Below are 22,959 nucleotides of genomic sequence, written 5' to 3' on the forward strand. Positions count from 1 at the left end.
GGCAAAAAGGGGTGGGGTAGGAGAGAGGAGAGTCATGGGAGGTGAGGCCAGCAGGCAGCCAAGGTCAGATCATACAGAGCCTTATGGACCAAAGTGAGGACTTGGCCTCTACTGAGTGAGATGGGAGCCATGGAGGGTTCTGAGCAAAGGAGAAACATGACATGTTTAATATTCTTGAAGAATAACTCTGGTTGTTATATATGGAGGCAAGAGCAGAGGCGGGGAGGCCATCCAGAAACTACTGAAATAATTCAGAGGGAGACCATGATAGCTTGGACTGGAATTGGGGGGCGGGGGCAGGAAGATGGTGAGAAGTGGTCAGATTCTAGATACATTTTGGAGGTAGGTGCAGACGACAGGATTTCCTGATGATTGAATGTGGGGGGAGAGGAGGAGAGAGATTAAGGAGTCAAGGCTGAGTCCAAGGTTTTTGCCAAGGTTTTTGCAACTGGCAGGACGGTGTGGCCAGCAACCAAGACAGGGAAGATCGTGAGAGGAGCAGGTTTGGGCAGGATGCACAGTTCAGTTTTGTGCATGCTGAATGTGAGCTGCCTGTAAGATACCTGAGTAAGGAGTTGGGTATAAATTCGGAAGCTGTTTTAGGATTTAAACCGGGAGAGGAATAAAAAAAACAGAGCCTGGGACATGCTGGGGTAAAAGAAATAAAAAGGTGGGCTGGCGGGGGGCAGGGTGGGGGAGGATGAGGAGAACCCAGCACAGGAGCCTGAGAAGAGAGGTGAGAGCACCAGAGGACAGAAAGGGACAGCAGCTTCACTCCAGCCTGGAGCTGGGATGTGCTCACAGCTTTGGGCACTGCCACTCCCAGGCCCCTGGTCAAGAGCATTGTGGAGATTCACATGGAGACAGAGGTCCAAGCCACCATCAGCGTGGACACCAACAAGAAAGGCTTCACCGTCAGCAGTTGCTCCGACAACGGCAGGAGCCTGCGCATCAGCCTGCTGAAAAAGTGAGTGTGGCCCCCTCCCATTGGGCCCCCGCCGTGCCTGGGGGGAAGCCAGGAGGTGGTTTTGCCCCATTTTACAGATAAAGAGCACTGACGCCCAGAGATAGAAAGGGACCAACCCTCCTGACTCTGGATCTGGGGCTCCTTTCAGAGAACCTGTGATGCCAAAGAAAGTTCAAGACATTAAGGGTGGAGTCGTAATGGTGGGATTTCAGGCACCGTGCCAGGCAGTGGAGCAAACTTTCAAAGGTGGAGAGGAGCCACCTGCCTAGGGCCCCTCAAACCTCCTGCCCCCCCCCCACCCACCCACCCACCCAGGCAGGCGAGGGTAGAGCCAGGTAAAACCCTGCTCTGGCGTCAGGCAAATGCATCTCCTTGTTTCCTGTGTGGGTGATGCTGGGCCTGCCTCCCTGTGCCTCACTCAAGCTGCAGTGAGAGGTTAGCTCAGGCCACAGCTGTAACTAACTCAGCACAGCAGAGTATGGGCCACACAGCAGGGGCTCAAAACCGTGGTGCTCCCCTCCACTTCCCCTTAGCAGGGGGACGGGGAGAAATGCCAACTGCCGTTGTCCCAGTGTCCAGCACACATTTCTATGACAACCCCCGGCCCCTGCTCCCTGAGAACTCCCTGCTACTATCCACACCTGGCTCAGTAGGCAGCGTCTACTCCAGGGGTGGGCAAACTTTTTGACTCGAGGGCCACAATGGGTTCTTAAACTGGACCGGAGGGCCGGAACAAAAGCATGGATGGAGTGTTTGTGTGAACTAATATAAATTCAAAGTAAACATCATTACATAAAAGGATACGGTCTTTTTTTTTTTTTTTTTTTTTTTAGTTTTATTCATTTCAAACAGGCCAGATCCAGCCTGCGGGCCGTAGTTTGCCCACGGCTGGTACTCCCAGCCTTGTCTCCAACAGTCCCAGTAACCTTGGGCAAGTTCCTTTCTCCCCTGGCCTCAGTCTTCCCTTCTGTAAAACAAGGGAGGGGTGATCATCTCTGACCTTTCCTAAGCTCTCTCCCTTTCTCCTCTCTGAAAGGATCTCCTTCATGGTCAACCCCTTAGCCAACGGTGTCATGAAACTCCTGGTGCCAGCCCTGCCCAAACTGGTGAAAAGCCAGGTGAGTGGAATCGGGTCCTCATGGGTCGGTAAAGATTGCTCCCCGTGAAGGGCTGGGATGGAACTGCAAGCTGGTGTTACGGGACCTTGAGTGGGAAGCCGAGTCTGGATCATTCTTTCAGCAACGAATCGTTGAGGCCAAGATAATGGAACTGCCAAAAGTCAGGCAGGAGACTTTGGACAGTGATGTGCTGATAAATCGTTAGCTATTCACTCTGGAGAGTTGAGGGGAGAGAGCCCAGGTGTGTGTGTAGCATTTGCTGATCTCCCTGATGTAAACCACTCCCTCCAAGGCCAATATCAAGCTACTAATGTGATGTCACTGAGCAGAGCTGGGAAGAAGTGTGCTGTAGCACACCGCTGTGTGGTATTTCCGCCACCCGGATACAATAGACATAAATAACCTCAAGAGCAGGAAATAATAGTAAGATATAACAAAATGATTAGTGAGATTCAACAAAATAATTAGGAAGTAATGAGTTTTGAGTTTTCATTAACTTTGCTTTTAGTATAGTTTATTTAGTTGTAAGTTTATATACTTTAATTTTTAATGATGCCTCAGCTTGGCACCAGCTCAGAAACTCCTGAAAATTTAACAATTTGTCCTCACAAACCAGTACAAGCTGACTCTAGTACCCTAGTGTCTCAGACCAGCCGACAGTCTTCAGGGGTCTGTCATCCACCAGGTCCTGTTGGATTTATTTTCCTGAGTCAATAAACACGAGTCAGTCTCATTTTATATGTCCCTGACAGGCCACGGGTAAGTTAAAACTCTATAAGTTGGTTCATCCACCTTGACCATTGATTTCTATAAATTCCAAGATACGTTCACAGCAATGGGCCTCCTGAGGTTCAAAATACCTTGTCATATAACTAATATGTTTTTTACAATAAAACTTTTTTTTTAAAGAAAACGATGATGTAATAACTAAACAACTTTAGGGGAGAAAATACCCTTAATGCTTCTACCTTAACTTGGCAGCTATTTTCTCTTTTGTATGTTGCACTCACATGTCAGTACCACTTTATATTATTTAAGTGACATATTTATATTATTTATATTATTTAAGTGATATATATTCTCTATGCCACTGTACAGAGTTCATAATTATGTAATAGCTACATCATATTTAATACTTTATTAAGCCATTCCAGAGAGCCTTCTTAAAGGAATCTGAAAGTAATTTTGTAAAATTTGGCTTTTCCTACATGAGATAATTTTTCTTTTAAGAAAATTTTTTTTCTATTTGAAAGTGGGCGTTTCTTTAAATTAAAAAAAGTGGGAGTTTCTTAAAGTAGGATCCAGCTGGAAATTTCTTGCCAGCCTTCACCAAAATCATTCTTAAACTGGCATCATACTTTAATTGCCTAAAATGTATTTTTACATTTTCTACATTTTACATTTACTAGAGAAAAAAAAAGGCAAGGACTTGGGATTACAAAATGCTCTTTGCATAAGATCTGTTTTTAAGGGTTAAAAGCCACATATAGTGAACAATATGAGACAACTGGCTGTCTATTAATCATCATGTTTTCCCATCATGAGTCACTAGAGTTGATATAATGATCACATAAATATTTTACTTGATGTGAAGGGGAAAGGCGTGGCATATTGAAATCTGGCAGGAGCCCATCTAGAAAATGCTAAAGCCCCTTTCAGCGTAAATATGTGGGTCCCATCGGTAGTGCCTTCCTTATCCCCGGTTTCAATTTCCAAAGTTTGTTACCCATGGTCAACTATCCAAAAATATTAAATGGAAAATTCCAGAAATAATCATTCCTAAGTTTAAAATTATGCACTGTTCTGAGAGTCGTGATACAATCTAGAGCTGTTCTGCTCTGTCTACCCCAGATGTGAATCGTCCCTTTGTCCAACATCCCCATGGTACATTTGCTCCCTGCCTGTTGGTCATTTAGTAACCCTCCTGGTTATCAGATGGATTGCCATGGTATTATAGTGCTTGTGTTCAAATAACCCTTATTTTACTCAATAATGGCCACAAAGTGCAAGAGTCATGATCCTGACAATCCAGATGTACCAAAGAAAGCACTAAAAAGTGCTTTTTTTAAGTGAAAGGTATGTATATATAGGAAAAAGCATAGTATATCTAGGGTTGGTACCATCTGTGGTTTCGGGCATCCTTTGGGGGTCTTAGGATGTATCTTCTGTGGATTAGGAGGGACGACTATCCTGCTGCCTGAGCTCCACCTTAGAGATTCAGATTTAATTGGTCTGGGTCAGGCCTTAGTATCCCAGAGGATTCTGGCTTGTGTCCTGGAGGATTCTAATGTGTAGCCTGAGTTGACACCACTGGTGAAACTGAAGGAAGAGGAACTCTGGGATAAGATACAAAGGTCGTCAGGGACTCCTTTCCCATGAGAAACAGGTGTTCCCTTGGCAGTGAAGTCTGGGGGTCTCTAAACCCGAGTCCTCCATCCTCCTGGGTTCTGGGTTGGCAACGCAGCTGGGAGCAGGAAATGGGTTTTTCACAGAAAAAGTGAACATTTCTCAAAGTGCAATGTCCTTGCTTGAGAGGTAGCAATGGGTGGTCAGCCAAAAGGTTCATCCACTGGGGAAATTGCACCAAGACAAAATCTCAGGTACCTGGAAAATGGGCTGCCTGGAGCAGAGAATGAGCTCCTCTGGGGCCCACAGGCAAGTAAATGTTTATCCTCGTCTTGAACAGAACAGGTAAGACCAGAATTAGGTTAGGCCAGGGTCTCCCACCTTGGGCACGACTGACATTTAAACCGGATCATTCTTTGTTGTGGGGAGCTGTCCTGTGCACCGTGGGATGTTTAGTAGCATCCCTGGCCTCTATCCACCAGATGCCAATAACATCACTTCCCAATCTGTGACGACTAAATATGTCTCCAGAAATTTCCAGATGTCTTCTGGGGGACAAAGTTGCTCCCTGATGAGAGCTGCTGGCAATTTGGGAGGAGCTAGAAACCCACAAAGGACACAAAGAGATTCTTCTCGTGTCTGGTTCGGCCTGTCTTGCTGGCCTCTGCTCTGAGTCTGACATGCAGAAGGAGCTCGGTAGGGTGACGTGCTGAATGAATGTGTGAATGAAGGGAGGACCTCTCCATCTCCTTCCCATGGAAAACATGGGCTCTGGGGAACAAGTTGGGGACAAAAGGCCCCAGGTTCACCGGGGACTGAAATGGGGTGCTCTGAGCAGCAGAGTTGGCTGGGGGAGTAGATGTGCCACTGAGTCCTCTACCCCGTGGACAAAGTCCTGGCTGGCCATGAGCACGGCGGTGGGACTGAGGCCACGTGGGCTGGGCATGGGTCACTATGGGACCCCTTTGCTGATGAAGTTCCCGCATTTGTGCTGTTACAGCTGTGTCCCGTGATCGAGGAGGCCTTTGAGGACATGGAAAGGGACCTCCTGCAGATGGTGGAGGGTGAGTGCACTGCTCTCTCCCACCTTTTTTCTTTTCTGCTGAGCCAGCCTCCAGGCTGCGGCTCTGGAGGGGGCACCTCCCCAGTCTGGCCTGAGCAGCAGGTGGGAAGAGCACCAGTTGATCCCTGCCTGGGATGAGCAGACAGGAATTCACAGTTCTGAGTTCACCAGTACCTACTCTATACTATAGGCAGGTTTCCACATGAGCCAGCAGGTGACCCAAATAAATCTGAGTTAAAATCCCAGCTCTACTATTGATTTGTCTGGTGACTATGGGAAGCCAGCTCCACCTCCTTATCCTCAGCTTCCTCATCTGTAAAATGGGACTAGTACAGCCCTACCTCAGGATTGTTAGTGAGGATTAAAGGTTTATAGGAGAGTTCAAGGCACATAGCAAGTGCTCTGGCTGCAGATAGAAGTTGATTCAAATGTGTGCTGAATGGGTGCATAAGTGAATGATACAGCAAAGACTGTGGGCTTAGAGAAGAGGGAACAAAAGAAGAGGTCAGATATATGCTCAGGAAGGTCACTTCTCCCTCCCTGAGAGTAGCAGAAATGGAAGGTCACAGGCTTCTACCCCCACCTCAAGTGTCTGCTGTGCTCAAGTGCCTCAGAGCGGGGATTGAAAGGAAGAAGAAAATTCTATTGCCTACTGCTTGGGGATCTGAAGTGGCTCATTCCAAGGGGCCACCAGAGAGGAGTGGGAAGAGAATGGAATCAGTAGCATTGAGCACCCATAGAGCAAATACTGTGCTTGGTGTTTTATATAACTGGCTGCTCCACAGACATCACTGTGAAGTAGTGATCAATACCCACTTCACAGATCAGCAAACTGAGGCACAGAGACTTTAAGTCCGTTATTCAAGTTTACAGAAGTTAGGGATGGGGAAGGCTTACATCCAATTCTTCAAATTTCAATTGTGGTGTAATTCAGATTCAAGCCAGCTTTACTAGGTACCCGTTCTATACCACCTATGAGGCCAACATTTCTGTATTGCACCCCCACTTTAAAATGAGTAAACTGAGATTGAGGAGGGAAGAAACTACCTAAGGCTACTGTGGCTAGAACAGAGGTCTGTCTGGCTCCTCTGCTTCCCATGGGCAGGGCAAGCTTGGGGGTGCAGGGAGGCGGGGAAGGTGTAGGTGGTCCAAGGACCTACTCCCTGCCCTGCCCACCCCTGAGCCTCCTCCGTTGCCCTTCCCATCCTCCACCCAACAGCAAGGGCAGCTGAGACGCCTCTGCCCCCTCGCAGCCAAGTAGGGAATCCCAAGGCGAACACATTTGAACCAGAGAACAGATCCAGACCCGCCTGGATAGGATCAGTCTGGTGGGGAGGTAGAGAGTTACAAGCAATAGGCCAGTTTTGTTCAAACCAGGACGTTGACATAGGATCACTGGGCCCAAATCTTTTCACAGTATGAGCAAATCATTTCACTTTTCTGAGCCTCAGTTTTCCCATTTGTAAAATGGGGGTAAGAATAAGAGCTATACCCCCTAAGGTTATTGTGAGGATTCGATGAGCTAACACAATAAAGGTTTAACCCAGTTCAACACTCAATATATGTTTAATAAATGTCAGTTATTATCATTTTCGTCATTGTCATCATCAACATCATCATTACTCCTGCTCCTCTCTTCTTACCCCTCCCCATGCAATAATGCAGCTCCAGCCAAAAGCAGCCCCCAAACAACCCACCCAGTCCTGCCCTTCCCCCTCACACAGCTTTCTTCTTGTCTCCAAGCAGCGCCCATTCCCGTGAGCGATGACCACCTGCAGTTTGACCTTCTGTCTTCTGCCATCAAGGATAACACCATCCAGCTCAACCTGGAGGTGAGTGTCATGGACCTTGAGGGTAAAGTGGGGACATCATTGCCTTCGCTGACCACCAGGGTCAGATACCAGAGGTTCTGTTTCAGGGGAGAAAACACTGGGCACGGTTAAGACACACGGGCTGATTTAGAAAAATCTCAATATGCCGAACATGTCCCATGCCAACCATTCTGATGGGGAAAACACGGCAGGTAGAATCTAAGGGCCAAGCACAGAACATCGATCCTGGTGGTCTGTCCTCCGACCCTGATCTCCCCAGTCATGGGCCCGAGTGTTTGCACTGGGGCTCTTGGCCTTTTTCTCAGGCAAAGCCCCTGCCAATCCCCAAACATGTGATTACCTTGAAACCAGATTCCAGGTTCAAAGCACACAGACCTGAGTTTCTCACCCAGCCCCACCAGTTCCTGGCCGTGTGACCTTGGGCAAGTCTCTTCCCCTCCCAAAGCCTCAGTTTCCTCATCTGTAAAGTGTAGATCATCATAGTCCCCAAGGAAAGAGTGACATGGGACTGAAGACTGGCCAGCAGGAAGAGCCTGGTAAATGGAGCTGCATACACCCTGGAGCTCGACTCCCTCAGGGCCCACACCAACGTGGACAGCTTGTATCCCAGACCAGTTTTCATGGATCCATTGGAAAACTGCAGCATCAAGCATTTCCATCAATTTTCTTGCAGTTTTTAATTTTCCCTTCATCCAAAGGGCTTGTGAGGTATCTGAAAAGTTGAAACCTAAATTCCAAATAAGACATTTAAAGTTTTTAAAAATCAGAGATTATCTGAGGGGTGCAGGTGGGGTAGCTATTGCTAGGCACCTGAGCTTACTCCTCACCTACAGCAAGGCACTGGATTCTGGGCTGAGCTTCCTGACAGCAAGTGCAAAAAGGGAAGCAGGTTGAGAGGCATTATTTCCTTCCAGGTGGTGGTTGGGTAAGGCGTGGAGTTAAAGTTTTGATACCAGCTCTCTGCTCTGTGTCTCCTTAGGCCAAGTTATTGGATTCACAGGGAACGGAGATCAAAAGGTTCAGTGAGTCTGAGGCTTCCCTGACAACTCCCACTCTGGACAGCGCCCCTTTCAGCCTCACCCTGAGCAAGGATGTGGTGAAAGATGCAATAAGGGCCTTCCTCCCTACAGAAGAAATCGCGATCATGCTGGACTCTGTGGTAAGCCTCGACATGGGACAGAGGAGAAAGCCACCTCTACTGAATCATGGGAACTTTCTGAATCAAAGGGGATGCAAGGACCCCAAGGCCCCGGGGCACGAATCCCCTGTCACGCTTAGTTTAAACCCCTCTAGTAATGGAGAGCTCCCTCCCTCCCCTGACAGTCTCTGTCTCTGACATATCGTTCTAAAGATGAAGCTTTCCCTGCAAAATCAGTCCTGCTCCTCATTCTGCCCTCTGAGAACATGACACACCTGCTTCTTCTGCCAAATGACAGTCCTTCCCAACCGAAGGGCATCTTAGATACTAGGCTGCTGCCGTCCACCCTGGGGCCCATGGCAGACATGACGAATCAATCAGGGTCCTCCCTATCGAGCCTTGATGCTGACACAGCCTTGGAATGCTTCTCAAAACAGCACACCCTAGTCAGCCAGGGTGTGCCACCACCTCCAAGGTGACTGGTGAGGAAACTGAGGCCTACAGGGCAAAAGCGTTGCCCCAAAGTTGTGGGAGGGTGTCCGGACTTAAAGTAAGCTGACAGACAGCAGATAACCAAGCTCTTGAGGATCAGAATTCAGAGTAAGGGGCTGAGATAGTGAGAAAAGAGGAGTGGTCACCAGCAACCACATTCAGGACGACAGTGAGGATTGGGTCACTTCTCTGTGCGCTCTGGGAGCAGTGAGCTGCCTGCAAACCCACAACCACCACCAACCCACAGTAAAAGTCCAGGCCAGGGGGATCCCCTGCCTCACAGCAGCTAACATAGGGCTGTTTCTTGCAAGTGACAAATATGTAGCCTGGCCCACCGGGCCCACCCAGCTTTTCTGGGGTGCTGGGGGTCGCAGCAGTGGGGCTGCTGCAGGGATGTCTCCCCCGCCCCTCCAGCTGACCTGCTCTGGCTTCCTCTCATCCTCAGCTTCCTGAGCTGGCCTTCAAGCTGAAGAATACCATCAAGTCGATGAGTGAAGAGGTTGGTCCACTGGCCATCTGCAGCTTGATGGGTGTTTGCTGGGGTCTGTCCTCGGGCCTCTGGGGAATAAAATTATGTGAGAGCACTCTCCTCCCTTCCAGCCCTGTCCTCACGAAGATCTCAGGCCAACAGGACAGGCTGACCTGCATCACATAATTACACAGATAAACTGCCAGCGAAGAGGACAGATGCTAAGGGTTATGAGAGCATTCATGGGGCACTGAGATAGTCGGGAAAACTAGGGAGGGCTTCCCTGGAGAGAAGGGGATTCCAGACAGAGGGAGAAGCAAAACCAAAGGCTGAGATGATGAGAGCAATCCATTCCAGGACGGAGAGGACTGTGTGGGTGGAGCATGGAGAGGAAGCAGGGAGGCGGGGAAGTTGGGCCCGGGCCAGGCCACATGGGACCTGTGGGCCACGGCGAGGTGCGTGGGAGGCCACATGCAGGTCTGATGTCCCTCCAGGCTGCGGCTCAGCTGAGGCCCACACAGGTTCTGAAGGTCCTAACCCAGGATTCCCCAGAGCTCCTTCTGGAGAAGGACCGTGCCAAGCTGGCCCAACTGATCGTGCTGCAAGTATTCACCTCCGATAAAGTCCTCCGACCCTTAATCACCCTGGGCATTGTAAGTTAATTGCCTGTGACATTGGCAGCAATTTAGGGGACCTACACTATTCCCATTCATCCCTCTTGCTTTGCTAAACGTTTCCACCTTTCTTGTCACCCAGCAGGATCGGGGTATAGGGAGCGCTGACCCCAAGATTCAGGAGCTTTGGGGGCCCTGATGACTTTAACCCTGTATGACTTTATTAGTCAGTCAAGCCTTTACCCCCTTTTCAGTCAGTTACTGGCCACCCAATAGTGCCCATGGGTAGGAGGGACGTGACTCCCCAGCTCTGTTCAAGCAGGAGCATGTCTGCAGCGAAGGGTCTGGGGACTGCTAGCGGCAGCACTCGGCAGGGAGGGACGGATGCCCCGCCCTTTAAAGGGGATCTGAGTTTGGGCACTCACTGCACCCACTACAGGGGCAGAGAGAACAGAGAGACAACACAGGATTTATGCTTGGCTGCTGGAACCGTGCCTAACCAAGGAGTCTGGACAGTACCTGGTTGTTAGAAGGAACCTAATGCTGACACTATCCTTAGAGCAGAGTTGCTGTGGACAGCTGTACGGGTTGCCCACACACAATTTCAGGGGTGCCATTCACAAAAGACTACAGGAGACACAGTGCCCTAGCTTCCTATATTGAAGGATACTCTTTTTGTTCTTGTTGTTAATCCTCACCTGGGGATATTTTTTCCTTTGATTTTTAGAATGAGTGGAAGGGAGGGGGAGACACGGAGAGAGAGAGAAACATCAATGTGAGAGAGACACATTGATTGGTTGCCTCCCACATGTGTCCCGACCAACCGGGGCCGGGGATTGAACCTGCAACCTGTGCCCTTAACCAGAATCAAACCCGAGACCCTTCAGTCCAAGGGCCAACATTCTAACCATTGAGCAACTGGCTAGGGCTATTGAAGGATATTTTGATTCCCAACCAGCAGTGGGAATGAGCTTCCCTGGTGACCTGGCCCCTCCATGGCCAATGGCAGGCACTTTTCAGAAGGCCACCAAGCCCAGGCCTGCAGGACAAGTTTGTTCTCTGGGAGCAGCTCACTCTGCCCTCAGGCTCACCCTGCCCACAGGTCAAGTTGATATATATCTTTGTCACTTGTATTTGAGACCTGACTTTGCTTCTGACCTTGCTTCTGACCTTTCTGATAATAATAATACTTAACATTACCAGGAGGTTATTGATCTTTGTCCCTCAGTTCCCTCACCTCTGCCATGAGGTAAAAATAGAAGCCACTTCAAAGGGTTGTGAGGATCAAAGGAGATAATCATATAAACTTCTTAAAACTGCCAGACACACAGTGAAGGCTCCATGCATGATGATGGCTGCTGTCATCATCATTTCCCACAGCAATCCTATGTGGCTGTCTGTTCAGTGGGGAGTGGGTACAGGTACTATCCCATTTAATAGATGAGGAAAGTGAGGCCAGAGAGGTCAAACCCTTTCCCAAGGTCGCAGAACCAATAGCTGAGATCCAAGTGTCAGCTTGACCCCAGAGCCCCTTGCAGAACCCCACACCCCACCTTTGACACATCCTCTAAAAGAAATGTGGGTTTCTCATTGCAGGAAGCCATATCAGAAGCTAAGTTTTTTAACAAAGGTGACCAGCTTATATTAAACCTAACTGAAATCAGGTAAATCATCGTGAAGAATCTGGTGATAAAAATGAGTGCCACCCGGTGACTGTTTGGGTTTCTTTAAACACAGTGTGTTGAGTCTCTGGGGTGTGAGCATCCAGTGAAGGCTACTCCAGGGCAGGCAGAAAGGCTGCCTTACCTGGACTGTCCCGCTGTCGAGGACTGAGTGTGAGAGTCAGAGCAGGAAAGGGAAGTGGCCTTGCAGCAGCCATGGGCATGTTGACCCTGGCCACAGGAACAGCCTGCCCGGCGTCATCCCCTCGGCCGTGGGCAGCCCATTCTGGACACCTCCACACAGAGGCAGTGACAGTCATGCCTAGATGCGAAGGCCCCATGCAGCCCAGCCCAGAAGCACGGGGCTCCAGCTGCAGTCTGCACCCCTGCCTGATCTCCCACCCAACCACCCTCCTGCTGCCCTAGCCACTCAGATGTGCAAAACAGAGCCCACCACCACCTGCCACCAAAGGTCCTGCTGCCCGCGGATCCCAGGGTGCCACTGCAGACTTGGCTGGCATTTGCATGTCCATGAGGACCCTTCTCGGAACAGAGGTCAGCTTCTCTCAATTAAGAAAGAAAAGGAAGGAGCAGCCGGCTCTGCACGTGCCTCTGTGTGGCTTTCCCAGGGCTGGCCTGACAACCTGTCCACACCTGGCAGACAGTTCTGTCTCCCCATACCACCCTCAATTACAATGTAAGCTCCATAAAGCAAGAATTTGAGTTGGTTGGCTGCTATATCTCCAGAGCCTACACTGTGCCTGGTACATAGTAGGTGCTCAATAAACAGCTGTTGAATGAATGAATGAGTAAATGCATGCATGAATGAATGAATGAATGGGAATTGGAGGGACCATTCTTATGGGTATTATCTGTTGCAGTGCTGATCGGATCCGCGTGCTGAACTCAGACATTCCCCAGGTTGACGTGAGTATTAACGGATTGTCCCTGTGGACACAGAATAGCCCAGAATGGTCCATTTCAAAAGGAAACATTTTGCAGAATGTGCTTTCAGCAGGTCCCCATGGGCAGCCCCATAGTGGGCTGGCCGGCCTCCACGTTATCAGCTACAAAGTCTAACCTCCTGGTTCAGGCATTTACCCACTTTATGCCAAACAAAGCTGAGAACACACAAAGACGGATACACAGATGCACATTCACTTTCCTGTGAAGTTTTGACCCAAAATTAAGAAATAAATCTCTTCTATTCACAATCACATAAGCTCATCTCATGACCATGAGCAACCCTTTCCCTCTGATCCTCAGTTTCCTCACCTGAGTTGGACTAAATCAGAGTCTGAAATTGGCTGAATCCTGTCTTGTGACATGGTGTCGGTTCTGGGGGTTTGGTGTGTTTGTTCTTGTATTTTGTTTTGGTTGTGTTTTTGTCCTTACATGTGTTTTTTAACGTATTTTTATTAATTTCAGAGAGGAAGGGAGAGGGAGAGAGATAGAAACATGAATGATGAGAATCATTGATCAGCTGCCTCCCGCAGGCCCCACACTAGGGATTGAGCCCGCAACCCAGGCATATGCTCTGACCAGGAATCGAACTGTAACCTCCTAATTCATAGGTTGATGCTCAACCATGGAGCCATGCCGGCGGGCTGTCCTTATATTTTTATTTTGTTTTTTAATTTTTTATCAATATTTTAAAACGGGAGGTTTCCACATGAAAATCAGGACTCTGGCTTCCCTTGGGAAGTCAAAACCTCAGGAAGCACAGGGCTAAATTTTCTAAGGCACATCACATTCTGCTGGAGCCCTTGAGAGTGGCGGGGGGGGGGGGGGGGGGGAACATCCTTCTGATGCACCCCAGCCCCCTCAACTATGGGACCCCAGGGCCAGTTGGGTTTGTGTCACCCTCAGGAGCCCTAGCAACTTTGACTGGCAGGGACTTGGGATTCCAGCATCTCCACCAGCCGCCCTCACCATGGAGCTGGGCTGTGCCCATTCTAGGAATGGCTGGGAGGACTTGGGATTCTCAGCCAGGGAGCAATGTCCCTTCTCTCTCACAGCCTACAATGCTGAAAGACATCGTCAAAGAAATCCTCGACGCCACCTTGCAGCCAAATCAGAATGGTGCGTTCCTTTGCTATCCATCCCCCCACTTCCCAGGGCTTTTGAGGGTGGGTGCGTTACTTCTCCTGCCTGGGTCTCCACTTGGAGACCCTTTCACTCATTTTCCACTCTACTTCAAATTCCGCTTCTCCAGGAAGCCTTTCCGGTCACCCATCTGGAAATGAGCTCTCCCCTCTCCACCTTCCTTCACTGGTTGCAGAGCCTAGACATGCAAGATGAGCCAGGCAATGCCCATGAGGATGACAACAGACCGAGGTGTAAACAGACAAGAGCACACTCAATGTGCCTCAGACAGACCTGGTCCAAGTCTTTAATTCCCCTCTTGCTGGCTGCCTGGCCTTAAATGAGCTGCCTTATTATTCTGAGCCTCAGTTTCTCCATCTGTAAAATGGGGAAATAAGAGTACCTTCCTCAGAAGCATAAAGGAGATGGTGTTTGTAAGGGGCAGAGGAGGTTGCCTAGCACAGTTGGTGCTCAACATTTCTCAGTCACTGTTGTTGTTGGCGTTGTTATTTGTGTTCATGGTGGAGGAAGCTGAGAGAAAAGATGGAATTACTCTAATTAAGCCTCAGGTCATGGGGGTGGGAAAGTTGGTAACCTATGACAAGCCCACCTCTTTCATTCCTTTATTTTATTAGAATGAGACATCTCAATTTCCACACTTGTGTTGTGGATGATGGGAGGCCTGGTACTTGAGCAGGAATGTGAGAGGATGCGAGGGGTGCCCTTTGGAGCAGCCAGAGCCGGTGCTGGATGGAGAGGCAAAGGTTAAGGAGATGAGGCTAAATGGATGCTGGGCAGGAGAACTGCTGAGCAGAAGCAACAGGGCCAGTCTGCCTGGGGTGTGCCGCCTCTGGGAATTGTGAGCTTGCCCACAGCTGCCCAGGACCACCAGTCTCCAACCATATTTGTTATTTCAGGCAAATTAAGTCACGGGATCTCAGTGGCAATAGCGAAGGCCTTGGGACTTAACGACACTACACTGAATATGAACAAGGTGAGTGGGGTTAAACATCCTGCCCCAAGGAGGGCATAGTCACTAGGAAAGCTCTGAGCTGGGAGGTGTGGGCTGTGCGCCAATCCTGACCCCGCTGCTCACTCATGAGGGACCTTGGGCAAGTTGCTTCTTCTCTCAGGGCCTCAGTTCCTCATCTGTAAGAAGAAGAATACAACTGTCCTTGCCAGGGGTCAATACACCTCCAGCTTTTCCCACCCCATTCTTTCGTTTGTTCATTGATTCAGTAAGGCCTTTCACAGTAGATGCTCAATAAGTGCTGATTGAACATATGACTCTTGTTGGCAGCTGTTAGGGAGAGGTGCTGTAGCAGCATCCACCTCCCCCAAATATTGTCATTAATAATAGTTAACAGCCCATAATCATTTTGTGCCAGGTACTGGGGTATCTTGCTCAGTTTTCACAACTACCCTATGAGGTACATCCTATTGTCATCCCCATTTTACAGATGGGGAAACTGAGAGTGAGAGATGGCAAGTCCATTTCCAAGGTCACACACTCAGTAGGTGGCAGAGTAGAGATCTGCACTCGGCACTTGCCCTGATAACCCCCTGCTTTGGGCTCCAATCTCCACATGAGCCAATGACAGCGAGGTGATTCCATCTTAATCAGCTGCCCAGCAGGCATTTACTAAGCACCTACTATGTGCCAGGCACTGATCACAACTGTGGACAAAAAAGACAGAAACCCCTGCCTTCTTGGAGCTTCTAGTCCACCCTGGAGTGGGGGAGACATTGAAAGCAGAAGAATTAACAGTTAAAAACATCCACAGGTCAGGGAAAGCTATTTAGTTCAGAGAAATCCCCAGAGGGAAGGAAGTCTCAAAAATGCCCCCACTCCCCTACAGTTGAATTTGGGGGAAGGGTAGGAGGCTTTGTTAACAAGCTTCCAAGGCAAGTTGACATTTGACTTATTATCAGCTGCCCACCTCAACAACCGTGCCCACCCTGTAGCTTTAGCTGGCTTTGGTGGAGAATAAAGAGGACGGTACTGTGGATGGTACCGAAAGAGACTGAGAATCTAGACTTAGGGACCAGAGGACAAGTTCTGCCGGCTCTGCCTCTCTCCAGCCATGAGACCTCAGGCAGGTCCTCTGGCCTCTCTGAGCCCAGCTTCCTCATCCACAAAACTCAGCAGATGTCTGAATCCACAGGTCATGCACTAATGCAGGGGTCCTCAAACTACGGCCCGCGGGCCACATGCAAATACAAATATGTATTTGTTCCCGTTTTGTTTTTTTACTTCAAAATAAGATATGTGCAGTGTGCATAGGAATTTGTTCATAGTTTTTTTTTTAAACTATAGTCCGGCCCTCCAACGGTCTGAGGGACAGTGAACAGGCCCCCTGTTTAAAAAGTTTGAGGACCCCTGCACTAATGGATGACATTACAATAATCTGAGTAAAATATAAGTAGTTCATTTATCTAAAACATATGTGCACTTGGTTGGTGTTGGATGGACAACGGGTATCCTTACAACTGTATGGCTGAAGCGTGGTTTATTTCACACATCTCTTATTAGGGGACATCTAGCAATGCTCCTTTTTTTTATTTTCTAAAGCAACTTGCATCACATAATTCATCATTTACAGTTTGAGTTGGAAAAGTATCATTTCATCCTTTGGAACTGTTTCCAAATTTTCTGTTCTACTCTGTTCATTTATTTTGGACTAAGCAGCACATTTATTTCCTTTATATAGCTTTATAATATAACTAGAGGCCCAGTGCACAAAATTTGTGCACTCAGTGGGGCGGGGGGGTCCCTCATCCAGGCCTGCACCCTCTTGCAGTCTGGGAGCCCTCAGGGGATGTCTAACTGCCGTGGAGGCAGGAGAGGCTACCACCACGGCCACTGCACTCGCCAGCTGTGAGCCCGGCTTCTGGCTGAGCGGCACTCCCCCTGTGGGAGCACACTGACAACCAGGGGGCAGCTCTTGCATTGAGCGTCTGCCCCCTGGTGGTCAGTGCACATCATAGCGACCAGTCGTTCCGCCATTTGGTTGATTTGCATATTAGCCTTTTATTATATAGGACTAGAGGCCCAGTGTACAAAAATTTGTGCACTCAGGGGGGAGAGGGGGTCCCTCAGCCCATCCTGTGCCCTCTCGCAGTCTGGGACCCCTCAGGAGATAATGACCTGCTAGCTTAGGCCTGCTCCTGGGTGGCAGAGGGCAGGCCCAATCCCTAGGTGCAGCCCCTGGTCGGGCTCAGAGCAGGGCCAATTGGGAAGTTGGGGCGCTGCCCCCTGTCATGCACAGAGCAGGGCGGATCGGGAGGTTACAATGCCACCCCTAGTCACGCTCAGGGTAGGGCCGATTGGGGGGTTGGGGCACCGCCCCCTGTCACACTCAAGGCAGGGTCGATAGGGAAGTTGCGGCGCCACCCCCTGTCACTCACAGAGTAGGGCCAATAGGGGAGTTGGGGCACCGCCCCCGTCACACAGAGAGCAGGGCAGATCAGGGGGTTGGGGCACTGCCCCCTGCCATGCACAAAGCAGGGCCCATCAGCGGGGTTGGGGCTCCATACCCTGTCACACACAGAGCAGGGCCGATCAGAGGGTTGAGGAGCTCCTCCCTGTCACGCACAGAGCAGGGCCTATCAGTGGGTTGGGGAGCTCCCCCCTGTCACTCACAGAGTAGGGCCGATAGGGGAGTTGGGGCACCGCCCCCTGTCACACACAGAGCAGGGCGGATAGGAAGGTTGTGGCCCCGCCCCCTGTCACACACAGAGCCACAGGGCGATCAGAGGGTTTGGGCACTGCCCCCTGTCACACTGCTCCCGGTGCCGGGAGGCCTCGCGGCTCCGCTGATCCTGGTGCCGGGCGGCATATTACCCTTTTACTATATAGAATAGAGGCCTGGTGGATGGGTAGGGGCTGGCTGGTTTGCCCTGAAGGGTGTCCTGGATCAGGGTGGGGGTCCCCACTGGGGTGCCTGGCCAGTCTGGCTGAGGGGCTGAGGGCTGTTTTCAGGCTGGCCGGTCACTGAAGCTCCCAACTGCTCCTTTTTTTCTTTTTTTTTCTTTTTATTCTGGGCCAGCTTTAGCTCTGAGGCCTCAGCTGCTGAAAGTAGGTTTCTGGCCTTTGTTTATTTTCTGTATTTGATACAATGTTGCGGTCCAGCTGGCTGAAGCCCGGCTGACTAACGCAGGTTTCTGGAGTTTTGTTTAGCTTCTATATTTGCAACATAGTTCCTTAGAGTTGCAGCTGAGAGGCCAGCAAGTCAGGCGGGGAACGTTGGAGTTCGCAGTCACTGGAGCAAGCAAGCCTCCCTGTTCGCTTCAGTGCATGGCTGCCGGCCGCCATCTTGGCTGGCAGTTAATTTGCATATCGCCCTGATTAGCCAATGGGAAGGGTAGCGGATGTATGGCTAATTACCATGTTTCTCTTTTATTAGATAGGATATATTTTAAAATCTAGTCAAACAAATGAATAAGTGGTTAGATATGAGATAAAGCAAGTATAGTTTTTTAATTGGGAGAATCTAGATCATGAGTATATAAGTGCTCACATAAAATTCTTTCAACTTTACTGTATGTTTGAAAATGATCAAAATAAAATGTTGGGGGAAATCTAATAGATTAAGTTCTTCATAGCACACTTAGTTAAAAAGAAAAAAAAGCCAGAGCCTTGTTAAATATTTAGCTGCCTAAATGCGGGGAGGGAGGACATATGTAATAGTTTCAACAATAAAGATTTTTTAAAAGATTTAGCTGCCTTGCCCTAACCGGTTTTGCTCAGTGGATAGAGCATCGGCCTGCAGACTGAAGGGTCCCAGGTTTGATTCCGGTCAAGGGCATGTACCTTGGTTGTGGGCACATCCCCAGTAGGAGGTGTGCAGGAGGCAGCTGATTGATGTTTCTCTCTCATCGATGTTTCTAACTCTCTATCCCTCTCCCTTCCTCTCTGTAAAAAAATCAAAAAATATATATTAAAAAAAAAAAAAAAAGATTTAGCTGCCTAAGGCCCAATGGGTACAACCAGGAATCTGCATTTGAGGAAACTTTTGGGGAAGTGTTGGTGATCAACTGGGACGAGGGACAGCGATCCTATACAATCCCACACTCTGCAGGCAAACCCTACTCTTCTGTCCCTTCTAAGAATTCTGTCTGAGTGAGTTCAGGATCATGACCCTCAATGACAGTGGTCACCTTGAGGAGGACACGCCAGCGTAAATCACAAGGCAGGAGGTGAAAAAAAATAAAAAAAACCCAGTTGACTTTTCTCCTCCAATTGCAGGACGGCATTGTGCTCAGCGCAGACTCCTCGTAGAACCCTGGACCCCTCTCCTCTCTTCCAGTGAAGACTTGGACAGTGGCCACCTGGGGCAGGCTGGCTCCCAGTGGCATCCAGCTTCGTAGGTTCCCTCTCTGCAATGAATAAATAGCTGCCTATGACTTTTGAAGTCTGGAGTGTATCTTTGTCCCAGGAGTCACTGTGCCCTTGGCAGGCTAAGGGGCTGGACATCCGAGCCACATTTGGATCATGTTTGGGCCCTTCTGAGCCAATCTGGGCCACACCTGAGCTATGTTTCAGGCCACATCAGACCACATGTGGATAACAGCCAGGGTCTTGGCCGCCTCCCTGGGCTTCGGGAATAAGAAAGCTGGTTGTGCCCTCCTGCCTTCTGGGTTGGCCCTAAGACCCCCACTTGCTGGGACAACTTCTCGGCCAGGGTCGCATGCTTTGTTGATCTTGGCAGTGTGGTGGGCCGACGGCTGTCTGAACAATGTGACTGTAGAGGCAGGCTTTGAGTTCTGGCCGCCCCCCCTCAATGGTTGTTGACCCTGGAAGGTGGCTTCCCCTCAATGGGCCTCAGTTTTCTTCTCTATAAAATGGGGAGAACCATAGTCCCAATCTTAGAAGGCTCTAGTGAGGGTGAAATGAGAGAGAACGGTTCCAGACACATGGGAGGTACTCAAACAATGTCACCTGCGGGTGATGTTGTCGTCACTGTTGTTACCTGGCCTCCAGGATGTTGGGCCTTATCACCGAAGGCCCTTCCTGCTTGGACAGCAATGGGACTGCCATTGACTCCCTGACATCCCTGCAGCATCAGGTTCAGGACAGATAATAGGGCCCCTGTTCTCCAGACTCCAGGCCCTCCGAGCACAAAAAGTCCCCTCCTAGCACACGAGGGGCCTTGCAGGAAAAGGCATTACCCAACTTCAGGGCCTAAACAGGCATAAAAACAGCTCACAGCCTGGAGAGGCAGCCCAGATGGAGTTTCTATCTACAAGACACAGGCTAGGCCAAGAGGGACCCAGCGGGGCCAGGATAAGACCCTGCACAAGGCGCTTATACCAGGGCCAGTGAGCACTTACTGTGCAGAGGCTGAGCTCTAGGCCCGGGGCTGCAGTCCCAACGCACCGCTGACTCCCAGCCACACTTAGTGGCCTGTGTCCCCAAACACCACATCGCATTCTTTTCCAAATCATATTAAATATAGTTGTGAACTCCCACTCGGCAAGGGAGATCCAGAAAATTGATCTCTGCCTGACCGGTGTGGTTCAGTGGTTAGAGTGTTGGCCCACACACCAAATGCAACCAATCAGCATGTCTCTCTCACCTCTCCCCCCCTCTTTCTCTCTCTCTCTCTTTCCCTTCCCCCTCCCTCTCTCATTTCCACTCTCCCTAAAAATCAATGGAAAAAATATCCTCTAGGGAGGATTAACTAAAAAAAAATAAGAAAGTCGATCTCCATCTTGTCTGGGGTAGGCCTCTGCTGGTTCCCTGGAGTCATACAAGGATCTGTTGGGGGGCTTCTGAGGAGCCTGGAAGATGGGACAGAGCCTATGGTCTTGGGTCCCATCTGGAGCTGAAGAAGGAACCCCTGTCCCAGACGGTGCGACCCTGAGCAGTTCCCACCCCAGTCAAGCAGGAGCACTTCCCCTAAACAGCCATGGCCATGGCTCCGGGGTCCAACCACCCACAACCTCTGGGGCTTCCCAGAGGTTAGTGGATAAATAACCCCACTTCCTCACCCCATGGGGCAGGGAACAACTCCACACCAGCTCCCACAGTAACCCCAGCGGGACGGAGCCCAAGGTGCCCTGGAATCACTTGCTTGATGGGCTGTCTCTTTCCCTTCCTTTCCCCCTCCCACTACCAGAGTCTCCTGAGATCACCTCCCAAATCAGCTACCTGCACACAAACCCTTCTGGGGAACCCAAACCAAGACAAGCACCTGCCCTGCTGAGGGTCTGATAGATCTTCATCTGCCCAGCCTTTCCCACAGCCCATAGCACCCCCACTTGACAAATGAGGAAATTGAGGCTCTGACTACATGACTAACAAGCAGCCCCTACACATCACCCCACAATGCCTCCTACTCTGTAACTTCATCACTCCCCATAAAGGAGAAAGTGTCTTCTGTGCCGGCCTCCTTCCATCTGAGGCCTGAAACACTGTGGAGCGCGGTTACGGTGTTTTGGCCGGGTTCAAACCTCGGACTAATGAAAGGACAGGGTCCTCTGATTGCCACGTGCAAGTCCCAGCTAGAGGGCAGGGCCCTCCCAGCACAATCACAGCCAACGGCTGTGGCTGTAAGCTTGAAGCTATGGTCCAAACACGTAGCCCCACGTGCCTTGTGATAAAGTCCGGGTGCATGTAGTTAAGTGAGGTTGAAACTCACGAGAATGCTGTAAACAACGTGATCACGCCCCTACTTTGCCTCGTGGCATCTGCTATAAAATACAGACACGGCTTGTGGGCGCTGTCGTTGTCTCCTCATCAGGGAGGCAGCGTCCCACCGAGAACCAGCTTTCGTTCTCTTATCTGTCTTTCCTTAATCCTTTCACACCCCCACCACCACCACCACCACCACTCGGGATCACCCTTGGTCATGCTGGCGTGGCACAAAACACAACCACCATCCATGCACCCCTGAGGTAGGAACCCCCAGATCAGAACTCTCAGACCCTACGACCTTCCTGGGCTGGGGTGGGAAACGTCTTCTGCTTCTCTGAGTCTTATTAGCCACAGAAGATTAAAAAAAAAAACCAAAAAGCACCAAGTGATATCTCCACAGCCTCTCCGGCCTAGCAGGAGTCATTATTGTCTTTGTCTCACAGATGAGCGAACAAGTAACACACGGCCAGTGAGATGACAGGAACCCGAGCCTCACCCACGTGCCCATTTCCCCCAGGAATCTCCTTTCAGCAGAGATTAGTCAGAGAGGTAAAGCAGACCGATTCCATGAGGCTCCAACCAAATTCTTCCCTCCTGTCCCTCTAGAGAGGCCAGATTTTGGAAGGGGAGGGAAGGGAGACAGCAGTTAATGAAGGCATCCATGGTGACAAAGCCAGCTGGCCACACTCGCAGTGGTGGTGCCAGGGTACTCACATAAGAGGACCTTTGCCTAGCAGTTTGGTTGGGAGTGAGAACTCAGGGCGGGGGTGGAGGGGGGGTGCGGGGGGGTCTTGAAGCCAGGTTGCATAGTCACACTAAATTTCCCTTTCACTGGGTAGCCAATCCCCTCTCTGTGCCCTGATTTCAAATCCAGTTTTGTCTCAGACATGCTGTGTGACCTTGAGAAAGTCACTTAACCTCTCTTAGTCTGTTTTCTTCATCTGTAAAATGGACATTAAGATAAGTAACTTCTTTTGAACCCTTTCTATGTGCCAGGCCCTGTGCTAAGTTACCTCAATGATCTTCACAATATCCAAAAGACATATGTGGATTTATTTTTCTCCTTTTGCAGGCATGAAAAGTGAGTCTCAGAAGGGACAGTAACTTGCCCACAGTTAGACAGTTACTGCGTGGCGGTGGGGATTTGAACCCAGGCCTGCCTGACTACAGAGGCGTGGCATAGAAGACATACATGGGAAAGGCATGGGGAATGGTCCCAAAGTGGTCACTGGGCCCCTCCCAGCCCTGCCTCTGTCCCTCACCTGCTCTCTTCCACACACCCACACCCACCCCCAATAGACACCCTTACTCCCTTGGGCTCTATGGCTGGCACATTCTGTATTAGGAGCCTCCTTGGGTCCCTTTCAAGAGTGAAGGCCCAGCCAGGCTCTGCAGCTCTGATGTTCCTAAGGGAAAGGGCCCAACGCCAAACTGAAGGGTCCTCCTACTTCCTCCCTGGCGTATGTTGGCCCCGGCCTAGAGCCTGCCCTTTGAGCCTCAGTGACAGGCCCTATCAGTTTTGGCCAGAAGCTCCT

General features: G+C 50.1%; 1 protein-coding gene across 1 annotated transcript in view; it reads left to right on the forward strand.

Moving 5' to 3' along the window:
- The window catches only part of BPIFB1 (BPI fold containing family B member 1), a 30,940-nt gene extending 11,786 nt beyond the window's left edge, over nt 1–19,154 (forward strand). Inside the window, exons 5-16 of the mRNA XM_070421500.1 lie at nt 827–967; nt 2,004–2,085; nt 5,432–5,495; nt 7,241–7,326; nt 8,306–8,485; nt 9,402–9,455; nt 9,920–10,078; nt 11,636–11,703; nt 12,582–12,627; nt 13,719–13,782; nt 14,703–14,779; nt 19,034–19,154. Coding sequence (XP_070277601.1) covers nt 827–967; nt 2,004–2,085; nt 5,432–5,495; nt 7,241–7,326; nt 8,306–8,485; nt 9,402–9,455; nt 9,920–10,078; nt 11,636–11,703; nt 12,582–12,627; nt 13,719–13,782; nt 14,703–14,779; nt 19,034–19,066 — 1,054 coding nt within the window. The 3' untranslated portion in view covers nt 19,067–19,154. The remainder of the gene's footprint in view (nt 1–826; nt 968–2,003; nt 2,086–5,431; nt 5,496–7,240; nt 7,327–8,305; nt 8,486–9,401; nt 9,456–9,919; nt 10,079–11,635; nt 11,704–12,581; nt 12,628–13,718; nt 13,783–14,702; nt 14,780–19,033) is intronic.
- Nucleotides 19,155–22,959: the final 3,805 nt, after the last annotated feature.

This window comes from Myotis yumanensis, unplaced genomic scaffold (assembly GCF_028538775.1).
Source record: "Myotis yumanensis isolate MYYU_CA2020_CCGP unplaced genomic scaffold, mMyoYum1.0.hap1 SCAF_7, whole genome shotgun sequence".
NCBI lineage: Eukaryota > Metazoa > Chordata > Mammalia > Chiroptera > Vespertilionidae > Myotis > Myotis yumanensis.